Source organism: Penaeus chinensis, chromosome 22 (genome assembly GCF_019202785.1).
Source record: "Penaeus chinensis breed Huanghai No. 1 chromosome 22, ASM1920278v2, whole genome shotgun sequence".
In the NCBI taxonomy this organism is placed as follows: Eukaryota; Metazoa; Arthropoda; class Malacostraca; order Decapoda; family Penaeidae; genus Penaeus; species Penaeus chinensis.
This window is the reverse complement of record NC_061840.1, coordinates 19,887,418-19,902,417: the sequence shown is the minus strand read 5'-3', so window position 1 is coordinate 19,902,417 and position 15,000 is coordinate 19,887,418. Positions and strand designations below refer to the sequence as shown.

Sequence of the window (15,000 nt, the reverse complement as noted above, 5' to 3'; positions counted from 1 at the left end):
CACTGATAAAAAGAAGAAAAAGAACATTTAAAAAGAAAGAAGAGAAGCGAAATAGACACGCTGGCATTTTTTTTTTTTTTTTAATGCAAATAAGAGGAAAGAAATGAACCAAAAGACAAAAAAAAAAAAAAAAAAAAAAAAAAAAAGATAATGAGAGAGAAATGATATAAATAATAAAATGAAGAAAGAGAACATTTGAACGACATCGAATGATCGCCGCTCATTTCAGGTCAGAAGGTCAAGACTTGAATACCATGTTGAAATGACCTCAATTTCTGAATTGACCTTGGTTGACATGACTCGCCTCTTTTTCCCTCCTTCTCTTCCCTCTCCTTCTTGTTGAAAATCCAACTCTGAACTTTATCCGAAACGAGTTACCATTTTTTTGAGGGGGGGGGGGGGTAATGGGGGGGGAGGGGGGAGGGGGGAAGCAATGACTTCCTGTAATTCGTTTTTTTTTTTCTTTTCCTTTTCTTTTTTTCTTGTTTTTTTTTGTTGTTGTTGTGTGATTCATGAATTCCTCGGTTTTTGAGTATTGCACCTTTGACACTTCTTAACGTGCATGATATAGGTAAATAATAGATTGATAGGTAAGGGATAGATAAGTAAATAGACACGCGTAGAATATGAGAGAGAGAGAGAGAGAGAGAGAGAGATAGGTGGGGGGGGGGGGAGGAGAAAAAGAAAGAGAAGAGAGAATAAATCAACACAGAACTAGAAAGAAGGAGATAGAAAAAACAACAGAAAGAGAGAGAGAGAGATAAAGATAAAGATACAAACAGATAAAGAAAGAAAAAAACGAACCAGAAAGAGGGAGAAAACAAAAAAACAAAACAAAACAAAAAAATAACCATCACCTAAACAAACGAAAAGAAAATAGAAAGGAAGAGGAATGGGGAGAGAGAGAAGGGAGAGGAAAGACGGAGAGTTAAGACTTCCAAAGACTGGAAACCTAACATCGTGCTGGAGTCAGGCAATAGAAAGGGGCTCAGCTCATGATAAAGGACCAGCCCCAGCTCTTGCGACATTTAAACGTGCAGAGTTGTGTGGGTGGGAGGGAGGGGGAGGGTGTGTGTGTGTGTGTGTGTGTGAGTGTGTGGGAGGGAGGGGGAGGGTGTGTGTGTGTGTGTGTGTGTGTGTGTGGGAGGGAGGGGGAGGGTGTGTGTGTGTGTGTGTGTGTGAGTGTGTGTGTAGGGAGGGAGAGGTTGTGTGTATGTGGGGAGGGGTGCGTGTTTGGGGGGGGGGGGAGTGTGTGTGCGCGCGCGTGTGTGTGTGTGTGTGTGTGTTTGTGTGTGTGTGTGAGAGAGAGAGAGAAAGACAAAGAGATAGAAAAACAGCGATAGAAAAGTTTAAACACCAATAACTGAATCAATTAAAGACCCACACAAAAACAACAACAACAACACCAATAGAAACAAGAAAACAGAACGGCAACAAAAACACCTAAAACCCTATAACAAAAAACAAACAAAAAAAATATAGGCCAAAAACTAAACCAAGACATGCAGGTATCAAGCACAAAAAAAAAGCAAGAATCCGTAACTGGCAACCTCAAGACACGGGTCACTGGAGTACTAACCTTCGTTTGACTTTTGGCGTGCGAGGTCACGTAGGGGTGAAAGGTGAATAGGGAAAGGAGAGAAGGAAAGAGGTGAGAACAAAGAGAAAAGGAAGAAACGTGGAAACAATGGGATAATTGTTATCAAAAGCATGATTATTATTGTCAGTAATATAATTGTCATAATTATCCGTAATATCTCTCTCTCTCTCTCTCTTTTTATCTCTCTCTCTCTCTCTCTCTCTCTCTCTCTCTCTCTCTCTTTATCTCTCTCTCTTAATCTCTCTCTCTATCTCTCTCTCTCTCTCTCTCTCTCTCTCTCTCTCTCTCTCTCTCTCTCTCATTCTCTTTCTCTCTCTCATTCTCTATCTCTCTCTTTCTCCCTCCCTCCCTCCCTCTCTCTCTCTCTCTCTCTCTCTCTCTCTTTATCTCTCTCTCTTAATCTCTCTATCTATCTCTCTCTCTCTCTCTCTCTCTCTCTTTCTTCCTCCCTCCCTCCCCTCCCTCTCTCTGTCTCACTCTCTCTCTCTCTCTCTCTCTCTCTCTCTCTCTCTCTCTCTCTCTCTCTCTCATTCTCTTTCTCTCTCTCATTCTCTATCTCTTTCTCCTTCCCTCCCTCCCTCTCTCTCTCTCTCTCTCTCTCTCTCTCCCTCTCTCTCTCTCTCTCTCTCTCTCTCTCTCTCATTCTCTTTCTCTCTCTCATTCTCTATCTCTCTCTTTCTCCCTCCCTCCCTCTCTCTCTCTCTCTCTCTCTCTCTCTCTCTCTCTCTCTCTCTCTCTCTCTCTCTCTCTCTCTCTCTCTCTCTCTCTCTCTCTCTCGCTCGCTCTCTCTTTTTCCTTCCATCTTATTAAATTGGGTGATATGAGAAGAAGAAGAAAAAGAAAACGTTAATGTTTGGATATAATTCTAAAATGTTTCAGAATACTTCAGACTAACGTTTGGCAAAACAGTGATAAAAAATAATTAACTAAAAGAGAAAATGAAAACTGAATTTAAACGAAACGAAAGTTTTTGATGAAAAAAGTGATTAATCAAAATAAAAAGAAAACTTGAATTAATTAGCTTTTGAAAGGAATATGAACGAATTAAATAGAATATAAATTAACATACATGATGAGAAGTTTTAATACGAATAATGGAAAGAAATATTCGATAAGTAAAAGAACAAAAAACAATAGTTCTTACGACATACAAAGAGGAAAAAAAGAATAAAGAAAAAGGAAGAGTGAGAAAGAGAAAAAGGAGAAAAAAGAAAAGTGAATAAAGGGGTAAAAAAAAAAAGGATTAAGAAAAAACTGAAGAAATAATGGGGGGGGGAGGGGGAGGGGGAGAAATATAAGAATAAGAAAAGGAAAGAAAAAGAATAGCGAGGAGAGAGAATGAAGAAACGAACGAGGAATGAAGGAGGAAAAGAAAAGACAAGAATAGGAAGAAAATGACAAGTGGGAAAATAAATAATGATAGGAGAAGAATGGAAGGAAGACGGAAAAAATAATCTTAGAAGAAGAAGAAGAAGTGGAGAAAAAATATAATAATGAAGAAAAAACAAAAAAGAGTAGAAGAAGTGAAAGAAATATTACGAAAAAAATAAAATAAAATAAGAATAAAAACTCTAAAGAAAGAAACGGATAAAACGAAGAACAAAACAAGAAAGAAAGAAGAGAAATAAAGGAAATTAAAGTGAAAGAAAAAATAGAAAAAAACATGAAAAGAGAGAAACAAAAACAAAAAAACAAAGAAAGAAACAGGAGACGAAAAAGAAATTAAAAGAAGTGAAATAGAAAAAAAAATAAAAGAAAGAAACAAACAAAAGAAACACGAAGAAGAAAACAACAAACGAAAAAAGACGAAAAGGAGAAATAAGAGAAGTTACAAAACAGATAAAGAATAAAAGGAAAAATAAAAGAAATTAAAAAAAAAGTGAAAGAACAAGGAAAAAATAAAGGAAAAAAAAAGAAATTGAAAAAAAAAGTAAAAGTAAATAAAAGAAATAAAAAAACAAAAATACAAATAAAAGAAATTAACAAAAAGTGAACTAATAAAAGCAGAAATAAAAAAAAGAGAGAAAGAATAAAAGCAGAAAAAAGGGAGAGAATAAAAGCAAATAAATCACCAAAAAAGAGGAAGAAAGAATAAAAATCAAAAATTAAAAAAAATCACAAAAAGAGAGAAAGAGAAAGAATAAAAATTAAAACAAAAGAAAAAAAAAAGAGAGAGAAAGAGAAAGAATAAAAATTTAAAACAAAAGAAAAAAAAAAGAGAGAGAAAAAGACTAAAGAGCAGGAACAACAAAAACAAACAAACAAAAGCTAACCCCCCCAGTACGACCCAGCCAAACAAGTCCCTGATTCTTAGGGTCGTACCACCAGCCACGACTCCGCTGTTGCAATCCCTCGCTGGCCAAAGGAGACTGATGACGATGATGTTGATCTGCATTGTTGCAAATGGCGTTATCGTATATGTGTGTATATATTTCTGGATGAACTTTTTTGTTTTGCTTTTTTGTTTTTGTATTTATGTTTTTTAGAAATTGTTTATCGTAGTCTTTCGTTTTTTTTTTTTTGTTTTTTTTTTATATATATGATTGCAGTACGTGTGTGTGTGTGTGTGTTTGTGTGTGTGTATGTGTGTGTGTGTGTGTGTGTGTGTGTGTGTGTGTGTGTGTGTGTGTGTGTGTACACACACACACACACACACATATATATATATATTTTTTTTTTCTTTGTTCATATTATTTTCATATTAAACGATCCTATTCACTTTCCTTTATATTACGACATAATTTTATCTACATTAGATTAACTCTAATCTAATGTTGCAATTATAATACAAATATATCTTAATTAAATATTTTGTGATTATCTTTATCTCTCTCTTTCTCTGTCTGTCACCGAGATATTCGTTTATTACACACTTAATATCATAGAAACAGTAGTCGCATTGCACACTGTTGCACACGATCGGCTAATTATTCGACGAGATCGCTTTTGCAACTGTTATAGAGATTGCTTAATGCAGTGAGTCACAGCGGCTGTGTGGGCGAGTATTTCCGTGAATGCGGGTAGGAAGGAAGAGATTTGAGAAAAAATATAGCTCTTGTTTCTCTCTCTCTCACTCACTTATCTACTCACTTACTTACTTACTCTATCTGGCTGTCTGTCTATCTCTCTATCTGTCTAACTCTCTATCTGTCTGTCTCACTCTCTCTCTCTCTCTCTTTCTCTCTCTCTCTCTCTCTCTCTCTCTCTATATATATATATATATATATATATATATACAAGGTATATATAATGCAGGTAGCATCAGTTCCAACAATCTAATTGAATCAAAAATATATTGAATTTTCCCCTGACGGCTTGTTATGGTACGTTACACTTTGTTGTCATGAATAAAAAGCGAATTTATTGTTTCACTTCCGGTAATCATAGAAGTATCCAGTAAATTATACATATAATTATGGAGTTAACTATGTCTGATATCTTATGGCGCACCCGCATTGGTTTAACGCGATGACGTCACTAGCTCCGCCCCCTCTCTGACCCAGTAAAACCTGAGCGATTTTTACAGCAAGCTTTTCTTCAGTGTGTTTCCTTTGAAAAATAGTTCAGTAGCGGCAGTGGTAAAAAAGATAAATGGAAAACAAAGATGATGATTTTTTTTTTTTTTAAGTGTTAATATTTTGCGCTGGATGAAGGTTAAGGGGCGGGGCTTAGCTCGGCAGTTGCTTACTAGGATTTTCATTAAGAATGAATGCTGTTGTCTTAAAGTACTTTCTATAATTATACTTGTACACACACACACACACACGAACGCACAGACACATACACACGAATGCACACACACACACACACACACACACACACACACATATATATATGCTGATGTATGTATGTATGTATTTATGCATGCACATATCTATTTATATATACATATACATACACACACAAGCATATTCATAGATCGATAGATATAGACAGATATGTATATCCATACAAACAGATAGATAAATAGATAGACAGTTAGATATAGCTATAGATTTACACACATACACACACACACACACACACACACACACACACACACACACACACACACACACACACACACTCACACACAAACACACACACACACCCACACACAAACATACACACACACTCACACACACACACACACATATATATATACGAACGTGTTATAATATCAATATCCAAACGTGGGAGGAGTTTTTGGCTGCCGGTGACGTTTCCTAAGAGATCGACGACCTCCTGGAAATGCGTGGGCGTGAGGCAGGAGTGCATCTCCGCTCCGACCGCCCACGCACGCCCATGCTCTGGTGCTGAGTCATAGCTGCGGTTTCACGTGCGGGCGTGTGAACTCACCCCTTGTCTGTGGGCGGATGTGTGGGTGGGTGGGTGGGTGTGTGTGTGTGTGGGGGGGGGGGGGGGAGTGGATTATTGAGATATACATGTAGAAAGATCCGTGCTTCTCTCTCTCTCTCTCTCTCTCTCTCTCTCTCTCTCTCTCTCTCTCTCTCTCTCTCTCTCTCATGATTTCTCTTCCTCTCTCTCTCTCTCCCTCCCTCTCTCCCTATCTCCCTCACACACACACACAAACACACACACACACACACACACACACACACACACACACACACACCTCTACACGCACCCTTTAACTAGTTCACCTTGACAGCGTAGTTGACAAAAAATGGTCATTGTACAATAGGCAACACCCTTGATGATAAATTCGCGGATTTTCTTTCCTCCTCTTTTCTTCTATTCTTGTCTTTATCTTGTCTTGATCTCCTTCTTTTTTACTTTTTTTTTTTCTGTGTCTCTGTTTCTCTGTGTTTCCGTTTCTCTGTCTCTCGGTTTGTGGTTGTGTGATTTTTCCTCTCTCTTTCTTTCTCTGTCGTCTGTTTGATTCTCTCTCTCTCTCTCTCTCTCTCTCTCTCTCTCTCTCTCTCTCTCTCTCTCTCTCTCTCTCTCTCTCTCTCTCTTTCATTCTCTTTCCTTCTGTCTGTCTGTCTGTCTGTCTCTCTCTCTCTCTCCCTCTCTCTCCCTCTCTCTCTCTCTCTCTCTCTCTCTCTCTCTCTCTCTCTCTTTCTTCCTCTCTCTCTCTCTCTATTTCTATATATATATATACATATATGTATATATATACATATTTTTTACTCTCTCCCCCCTCTCTCTCTAACTCTTTCACTCACCACTTTTTCCCTCTTTCTCTCCCTTCCCCCTCTTCTTTTTCTCTCTCTCTCACCTCATAATTACTTCCTATTTGAATTTACGGAAGCGTTTGTCGGAAAGGTAATTACTCCAAAATTCAGAGCACACTAAGACGGCAACAATCAAGGCATTACCTTTGTGTCGTAACAATTATCCAATTTCTTCATTTCCACCTTTTGTTTGTTTGTTTGTTTGTTTTAGATTTTTTTTTTTTTTTTTTGTTATCCTATTTATGTTCTCGCGTGTGTGCTTAAGTGCTTTTTTCATCATATATTTGTTATTTGCGATAGTTATAATGAGGTAACATCAATCATCAATTTCATTTTTGTTATCAAAAACTATAATAATAATAATCATTACTGTTAATATATTTATTATTGCTTTCATTTCTTCCCTCATATCTATTAACCCATTCGCCCCGGATTTATGTTCTGTCTCTTGTAGTTTTTGGTGAATTTTGTTACATATAGATGGCTCCACATGTGCTCAGCCGGCAAGGAGTCTATCAGTAGCCCTAGTTTCCGGTCCTGATTTCCCCATTCCTTGAATTGGCGGGAAAATTAATACCATTGCTATCGATACTGTTATTATTGTTATTGATGTTATGATTATTAATTTGTCATTAAACTATTTTAGACAATGAAATGATACAAAAGACCCTTTCTTAAAGTGAAAGAAAGGGGTAAACAGGTGAGATAGGTAGTTTCTAATAACTGGCTATTTGGTGATTGAGAACTTGTAGAGCCATCTATGTGTAAATACAATAAATAAACTCGTATTACAGTGGGCGTGGCATGTATTCTTGCCACATGGGGAGAATGGACTAATTATCTGGTTTTGCTGTGATTTTCATGATCATTATTATTGTATTCGTTATTATTGGTATCTTTATTATAATTATCATTCTTATCACCATTAAGATTATTAATATAACTGTTAATTGTGTTATTTTTAAATTGGTATCAGTGTACTAATTTTCAAACATAATTTCAATTGATTATATCTTAAGTATAACTGTACTTATGATAATTAATACCATAATAATTACTACATCACCACAATGATAACACTGACGATCATTCCTACCATATCATAATAATAAGAATATATATATATATATGTATATACGACCCCTCACCATATTGATGACATCACACTTACGTCATTGTTTTTCCTCAGGCGGCGTTGCCAACAGTCACGAGCAAGAGGTGGTGTGTTATTTGGCATCGTGGGCAGTGTACCGGCCTGGCATGGGGACATTTAACATCGAAGACGTCGATCCTTCCCTCTGCACGACGCTCATCTACTCCTTTGCGGGGTTGAATGAGACCACCTACACCATGATGCTGCTCGACCCGGAGTATGACATCAACAAGAGTGAGTGACGTCATGAGGCTTTGGCGGGGAGAGGTTGTTGACGTCATGAGTTCTTTTTGGGGGGGTTGTGACGTTATGAGTCTTTTGGGGGGGTTGTGATGTCATGAGTCATTTTGGGCGTGGTCAAAAAAAAATAAATAAATACATAAATAAATATAATAGTGTTCGTATAACATGTATTTCTAACGTACATCTTTGACTTTGAGATACGTTTATGTTTTTACTATAGACCAAGGATGTCAAACTCACAGCCCGCGGGAATACAACACGAACATAATGTCAAATGCATTTTGATACCAACAGTCTCATCATAAAAACAATCTATTAAAGTCTTGTATGTATGTATTTGTTTTAATGTAAATTAATTGGAATTTATGCCATTATAAGTATCACCATTGTAATCTGATTTCTCTCTCTCTCTCTTTCTATCTATCTATCTATCTATCTATCTATCTATTTCTTCCCCCTCCCTCCTTCCTCCTTCCCACTCTATCTCTCCCTTTCCCCCCCTCTCCCCTCTCCTCCTCCCCTACCCTCCTCTCCTCCCCCCTACCCTCCTCTCCTCCCCCCTACCCTCCTCTCCTCCCCCCTACCCTCCTCTCCACCCCCCCTACCCCTTCTCCACCCCCCATATCTCCCCCTTACCCTCCTCTCCCCCCTACCCTCCTCTCCTCCCCCCTACCCCCTTCTCCACCCCCCCATATCTCCCCCTTACCCTCCTCTCCTCCCCCTAACCCTCCTCTCCACCCCCCTACCCCTTCTCCACCCCCCATATCTCCCCCTTACCCTCCTCTCCCCCCTACCCTCCTCTCCTCCCCCCTACCCCCTTCTCCACCCCCCCATATCTCCCCCTTACCCTCCTCTCCTCCCCCTAACCCTCCTCTCCACCCCCCTACCCCTTCTCCACCCCCCATATCTCCCCCTTACCCCCCCCCTTCCCCCCCCCGATATCCAGAGGCCCTCCAGCGATTCGTGAATCTCAAGAGCCTGAACCCGCGGCTGAAGGTGCTCATAGCGATCGGCGGCTGGACGGAAGGCTCGACGAAGTACTCTGCAATGGCGATGACCAGAGCCTCGCGGAAGAAGTTCATCGATTCGGCTGTGGCCTTCATCCAGTGAGTTTTGGAAGTGTGGGGGGTTTGTGTGGGACTGTGTGGGGGGTGGATGGGGTGTTGGGGTGGGTGGGTGGGTGGGTTGGGGTGGGTGGGTGGGTGGGGGGGGTGTTAGGGTGGGTGGGTGGGTGGGGTGTGTGTGTGTGTTTGGGAGGGGAGGGGGTTGAGTGTTTGTGTGCGTGGGGGTGGGGGGGGTTAGTGTGTGTTTGAGTGTGTGTGTGTGGGGGGGGGGGGTGAGTGTGTGTGTCTGGGGGGTGAGTGTGTGTGTGTGGGGGGGGGGGGTTGAGTGTGTGTCTGGGGGGTGAGTGTGTGTGTTTGTGTGTGTGTGGGGGGAGGGGGATGTGTATGTGTGTGTTTGAGTATGTGTGTGTGTGGGGGGGTGAGTGTGTGTTTGAGTGTGTGTGTGTGTATATATGTATGTGTGTGTGTGTGCGTTGTGTGAACCGTATTCATGTTGACAAATGTAGAAAAAGTATGAATGGGAGTCATTATTTTCACAATTACAAAGATCTTGATAAAGAAGGATAGGTGATAAACAGGAATTTAAGAAAAGAGAAAAACTAAAATTAACAAAGTTATTAAGACTTGATAAAAATAGTTATATATAATATTCTTGTTATCTATTATCATATTTATAATATATATTATTGTTGTTATTGTTGGTATTATTATTATTATTATTAATGTCGCCTCTTCTAACCACACTTTTATTTTCTCTCTCTTCTCCCCACCCCCATTTTCTGTTTTCTTTTTTTTCTATCTTTTTTCCATATTTCCTCCTCTTCCTCTCTTTCCTCCTTCCTACCCTCCTCTCCTTCCCTCCCTCCTACTCTCCTCCCTCTTCCCCTTCCATCCTTCTTACCTCCTTCAATTATTTTCCTCCTTCCTACCCTCCTCTTCCTCCTCTCCACCCCTTCCCTTCCCCTTTCCTCCTCTCCTTCCTCCCCTCCTCCCCCTCCCCTCCCCTCCCCTCCCCTTCCTCCACCCCTTCCCCCTCCCCTCCCCTCCCCTCCCCTCCCCTTCCTCCACCCCTTCCCCCTCTCCCCCACCACTCCCCTTCCCCCTTCCTCCTCTCCTCCCCTTCCTCCTCCTCCCTCTCCCCCTCCTCCCTTCCTCCTCTCCACCCCTTCCCTCCCCTTCCTCCTCCCTCCCCCTTCCTCCACCCCTCCTCTCCCCCTTCCTCCCCTTTCCTCCACCCCTTCCCTCCCTCCTCCCCTTCCTCCACCCCTTCCTCCTCCTGCTCCCCTACCCTTCCTCCCCCTTTACCCCTCCTCCTCCTCCCCTTCCTCCTCCTCCTCCTACTCCGCCTCCCTCAGACACCATCGCCTCGACGGGCTGGACCTCGACTGGGAGTATCCTGCTAATCGAGGAGGAGTTCCTGAGGACAGGGAGAATTTCGTCTATCTGGTTAAGGTATTTTCTTTTCTTTTTTGTTTATGGTTGCGGTTTGTCAAGGTTTGTTTTGTTTTGTTTTGTTTTGTTTTTGTTTTGTTTTGTTTGTTGTAAAGGCGTGTTGTATATTTTTTTTTTGTTTTTCTTTTTTTTTCTTTCTTTTATTTCTTTCTTACTCTTTCTCTTTTCTTATTTCTTTTATCTCTCTCTCTCTCCTTTCATCTTCTTTATTTTCTGTGTACTATTGCGTTTATCAAGGTATGTTTGTTTGTTTGTTATAAAGGTGTGTTGTATTTTTTGTATCTCTCTCTCTCTTCTTTTGTCTCTCTCTTCTTTTTTTTTTTTTTTTTATCTCTCTCTCTCTCTTCATCTTCTTTATTTTCTGTTTATTATTGCGTTTATCAAGGTATGTTTGTTTGTTTGTTTGTTATAAAGGTATGTTGTATTTTTTTTATCTCTCTCTCTCTCTCTTTCTTTTATCTCTCTCTCTCATTTTCTTTGTTTGTTTGTTATAGTTTCCCTCGCCTAGCAATTCAACCTCACCCCCCCCCCCCTTAAAACCCCTTCCCCCGTTTCAATTTCATTTTCAGTCTCATAAATCCACGCATATGATACGCAAATATGCAAATTATGGCTAAAAGAGCCGTTTCAGTTTCAGTCTCAAATCCACGCATATGATACGCAAATATGCAAATTATGGCCAAACGAGCTGTTTCAGTTTCAGTTTCAGTCCTAATCTTACACCGAATGAACCTGTTGTAGCAAATACAGCTGAATGAAACTGTCTTTGTTTCAATTTTAACTTCATAACGAATGCGTGTGTGAGCTCTTAATGCCAAATATAGCTAAATATAGCGAAATAAATAGCTTCGGTTTTAAGTTTCATTTCAATCTTCGCTTCATATAATCTCTAATTGATAAAATAGCTAAATAAACTACCTCCAATTTCAATCTCAACTTCAATTTCAATTTCCCTCCCTCCCTCCCCCCCTTCACATACACATAATTCCTAATACAGCTACTCTCTATCTCAATTAACAACTAAACATAACGAAACAAACAGCTTCAATTTCAATTTTGATCAATCTCTTCAGTTGCAATTTTGATCAATTTCTTTAATTTCAATTTTGATCAATCTCTTCAATTTAAATTTTGATCAATCTCTTCAATTAAAATTTTGATCAGTCGCTTTAATTTAAATTTTCATCAATCTCTTTCATTTCAATTTTGATTAATTTCTTCAACTTCAACTTCAATCAACCTCTTCAATTTAATTTTAATCAACCTCTCTCCCCTCTTCCCCCCCCCTTCTCCTACCCCCCACCCCCCACCCCACACCCCTAGGAGCTCCGCGAAGCCTTCCGCCCCTTCGGCTGGATGCTGACCGCCGCCGTGGCCGCCGGGAAATCGACCATCGACACGGCCTATGACATCGACGACCTGGCCAGGAACCTCGACTTCCTGCACATCATGGCCTACGACTACCATGGCAAGTGGGACGGGCGGACGGGCCACAATGCGCCGCTGTACTCGAGGGAGGACGAGCCGGAGGAGGAGAAGATGCTCAATGTGGTAGGTCTGGGGGGGGATTTGTGTGTGGGTTTGTGTGGGTTTGGGTTTTTGTGTGGGTTTGTGTGTTTGTGTTTGTGTTTGTGTGGGTATGTGTGTGTGTTTGGGTTTTTGTGTGTGTGTTTGTGGGTTTGTGTGTTTGTGTGGGTTTGGGTTTTTGTGTGTTTGTGTGTGTGTGTTTTTTTTTGTGTGTGTGTGTGTTTGTGTGTGTTTGTGTGTGTGTGTGTATGTTTATTTGTGTGTGTGTGTGTGTTTGTGTGTGTGTGTGTGTGTTTTTGTGTGTGTTTGTGTGTTTGTGTGTGTGTGTGTGTGTTACATTCGTTGTGTCACGTGCCTTGCGGGATACTTTTTTCCTTCGAATTCATCTTAAAGGACTATGAAATATTTCCCGATTTGTTTTATTTTTAACTTGTCTCATAAGCCTCATGTGTTCTGTTTAAAGCCTCGATTTGTATAAGCAAATTTCCAAATTCCTAAAAAACAAAAACTAAAAAAAAGTTCCATCCAATAAGCAACTATTTTTATTTTCTTAAAGAGAATATTTAACAAAAAAAAAAAAAAACATTTTCCTCTCTCTCCCTCTCCTCCTCCTCGAAGGCCTCCACCCTCAAGGTCTATCTCGACGAAGGAGCACCTCCCGAGAAGCTGGTCCTCGGCGTAGGCTTCTACGGAAGGACCTTCAACTTGCAGGATCCCCAGGACAACGGCATAGCGGCGCCCACGCTCACCACCGCCCTCGCTGGCCCCTACACGAAGGAGGAAGGATTCATGGGCTATAACGAGGTAAGGAGGGGGTATATATATTTTTTTTTTGGGGGGGGAGGGAAGGGAGGAGGGAGGGGGGATAAAGAGGGGGTTCATTTGAAAAAAAATTTTGGGGGGGAAGGGAGGAGGGGGGGGTTAAAGAGGGGGTCCATTTTTTTGGGGGGGGGAGGAGGGAGGGGGGGTAAAGAGGGGGTCCATTTTTAAAATACAAATTTTGGGTGGGGGAGGAGGGAAGGGGGGTAAAGAGGGGGTCCATTTCTTTTTCTTTTTTTTTGGGTGGGGTGGGGGTAATTTTTGGGGGGGTGGGGAAAGTTTGTTTTTTTTTTCATTTTTGGAGGGAAAGTTTTTTTTTCTTCATTATTGGAGGGTATGTTTTTTTCTGATTTTTTTTTTTTTTTTTTTTTTGCTATATTAGTATTTTCTTTTTTTCTTTTTGGGGGTAATTTTTTTTATTTACATCTATTGTTCATTAATCAATTTATTCGGGTATTTTGACTAAACAATTTATTATTTTATTTCTTTATTTTTTCTGTTTTATTTATTTAGTTGTTTATTTATTTATTTATTCCGGTTTTTATTTATTTATTTATTTATTTTGGTTCTGTCATTATTTATTGCCATAAGAAAACATTTGAAAATCTTATCTTAAAATACACTTTTCAGTAAAGAATTTTCAAAGATCAAGTTAAATCAAAATGTCTTTCGCACCCACCCCCCTCCTTTCAAAAAATAAAAAATAAATAAGTTAATTAAAAAAAACATAAAATAATAATGATAATAATAATAACAATAATAGAAGGGACAAAGAAACAAAACATATATACCTTTCACATCTTTAACTAACTTACCCTGACAATTATATTTTTAACTCTTCCCTCTGTTTTGGGATTTTTGCTTCAGTCAAAGTCTATTTCTGACTCCCTTATCTATTCCCTCGGCCCTTACGCCTTTCCCCTAAAACATATCTCTAATTCTGTCCCTAATTTTATCTCTAACTTCTCCCCCTCTTCCCCTCTTCCCCCCACCCCTCTAACCCTACCATTTCCTACCCCTTTCACACCCTCTACCCCTCCCCCCTTTCACTCCTCCCCCCTATCTCCACCTTTCCACATTCCCTCTAATTCCCCCCCCCCCCTTTGCTTATTACTTTCAACTCCCTCCATCTTTTCCCTTCCTCCCTTCCCCTCTAACCCCCTCTCCCCCATCCCTGTTTCCCCCCTATCCCCCACTCCCCCAAACCTATCTAATCCCCCCTCCCCCTTTCCCTCTTCCCATCTATTCCCCTCTCCCCCACCTCTAAAACCACTCTAACCACACCCCTTCCCCTTTCCCTATTCCCTGAAACCCACTCCCCCTTTCCCCACCCCCTACCACTTCCCCTTCCCCCCATTCCCCCATCCTCCACCCCTCCCCCAAAAAAACCCACTCTAACCCCCCCTTCTTTTCCCCCCTACCCCAACCCCCACCCCCTCCCCATCCTCCACCCCTCCCCAAAAAAAACCCACTCTAACCCCCCTTCTTTCCCCCCCTACCCTTACCCCCAAACCCCCTCCCCATCCTCCACACCCCCACCCCCCCCCCAAAAAAAAAAATTCTAATCCCTTCCATTTCTCCCCCTCCCCCTCCCTCCCCCTCCCTCCTTCTCCCCCTCCAGATCTGCGAGAAACAAACCACGGAGAAGGGCCTGTGGACTCTCGTGTGGCAGAAAACCCACCAAGTGCCCTACATGATCCGAGATAACATGTGGATTGGCTTCGACGACCCGATATCCATCAGTCTCAAGGTCGCTTACGCCCAGAAGCTCGGTTTGGGCGGCGTCATGGCGTGGGCCATCGACACGGATGATTTCAAGGGCGTGTGTTCCGATAATAGGATGAGGTGAGTGGAAGGCATTGGCGGAGGGTGAGGATTGAGGATGGTGGTGATGGTGATGGTGGTGATGGTGGTAGTGGTGATGGTGATGATGGGGATGGTGGTAATGATGGTGATGGTGGTGGT

At 41.0% G+C, this 15,000-nt stretch overlaps 1 protein-coding gene across 1 annotated transcript in view; it reads left to right on the top strand.

Annotated features, from left to right (window-relative positions):
* The window catches only part of LOC125036984, a 57,347-nt gene that overhangs the window by 9,111 nt on the left and 33,236 nt on the right, over window positions 1-15,000 (top strand). The window contains 6 exon segments of the mRNA XM_047629945.1: window positions 7,967-8,164; window positions 9,120-9,279; window positions 10,593-10,689; window positions 12,013-12,240; window positions 12,835-13,020; window positions 14,657-14,880. Of these exon segments, the coding sequence (XP_047485901.1) occupies window positions 7,967-8,164; window positions 9,120-9,279; window positions 10,593-10,689; window positions 12,013-12,240; window positions 12,835-13,020; window positions 14,657-14,880 (1,093 nt within the window).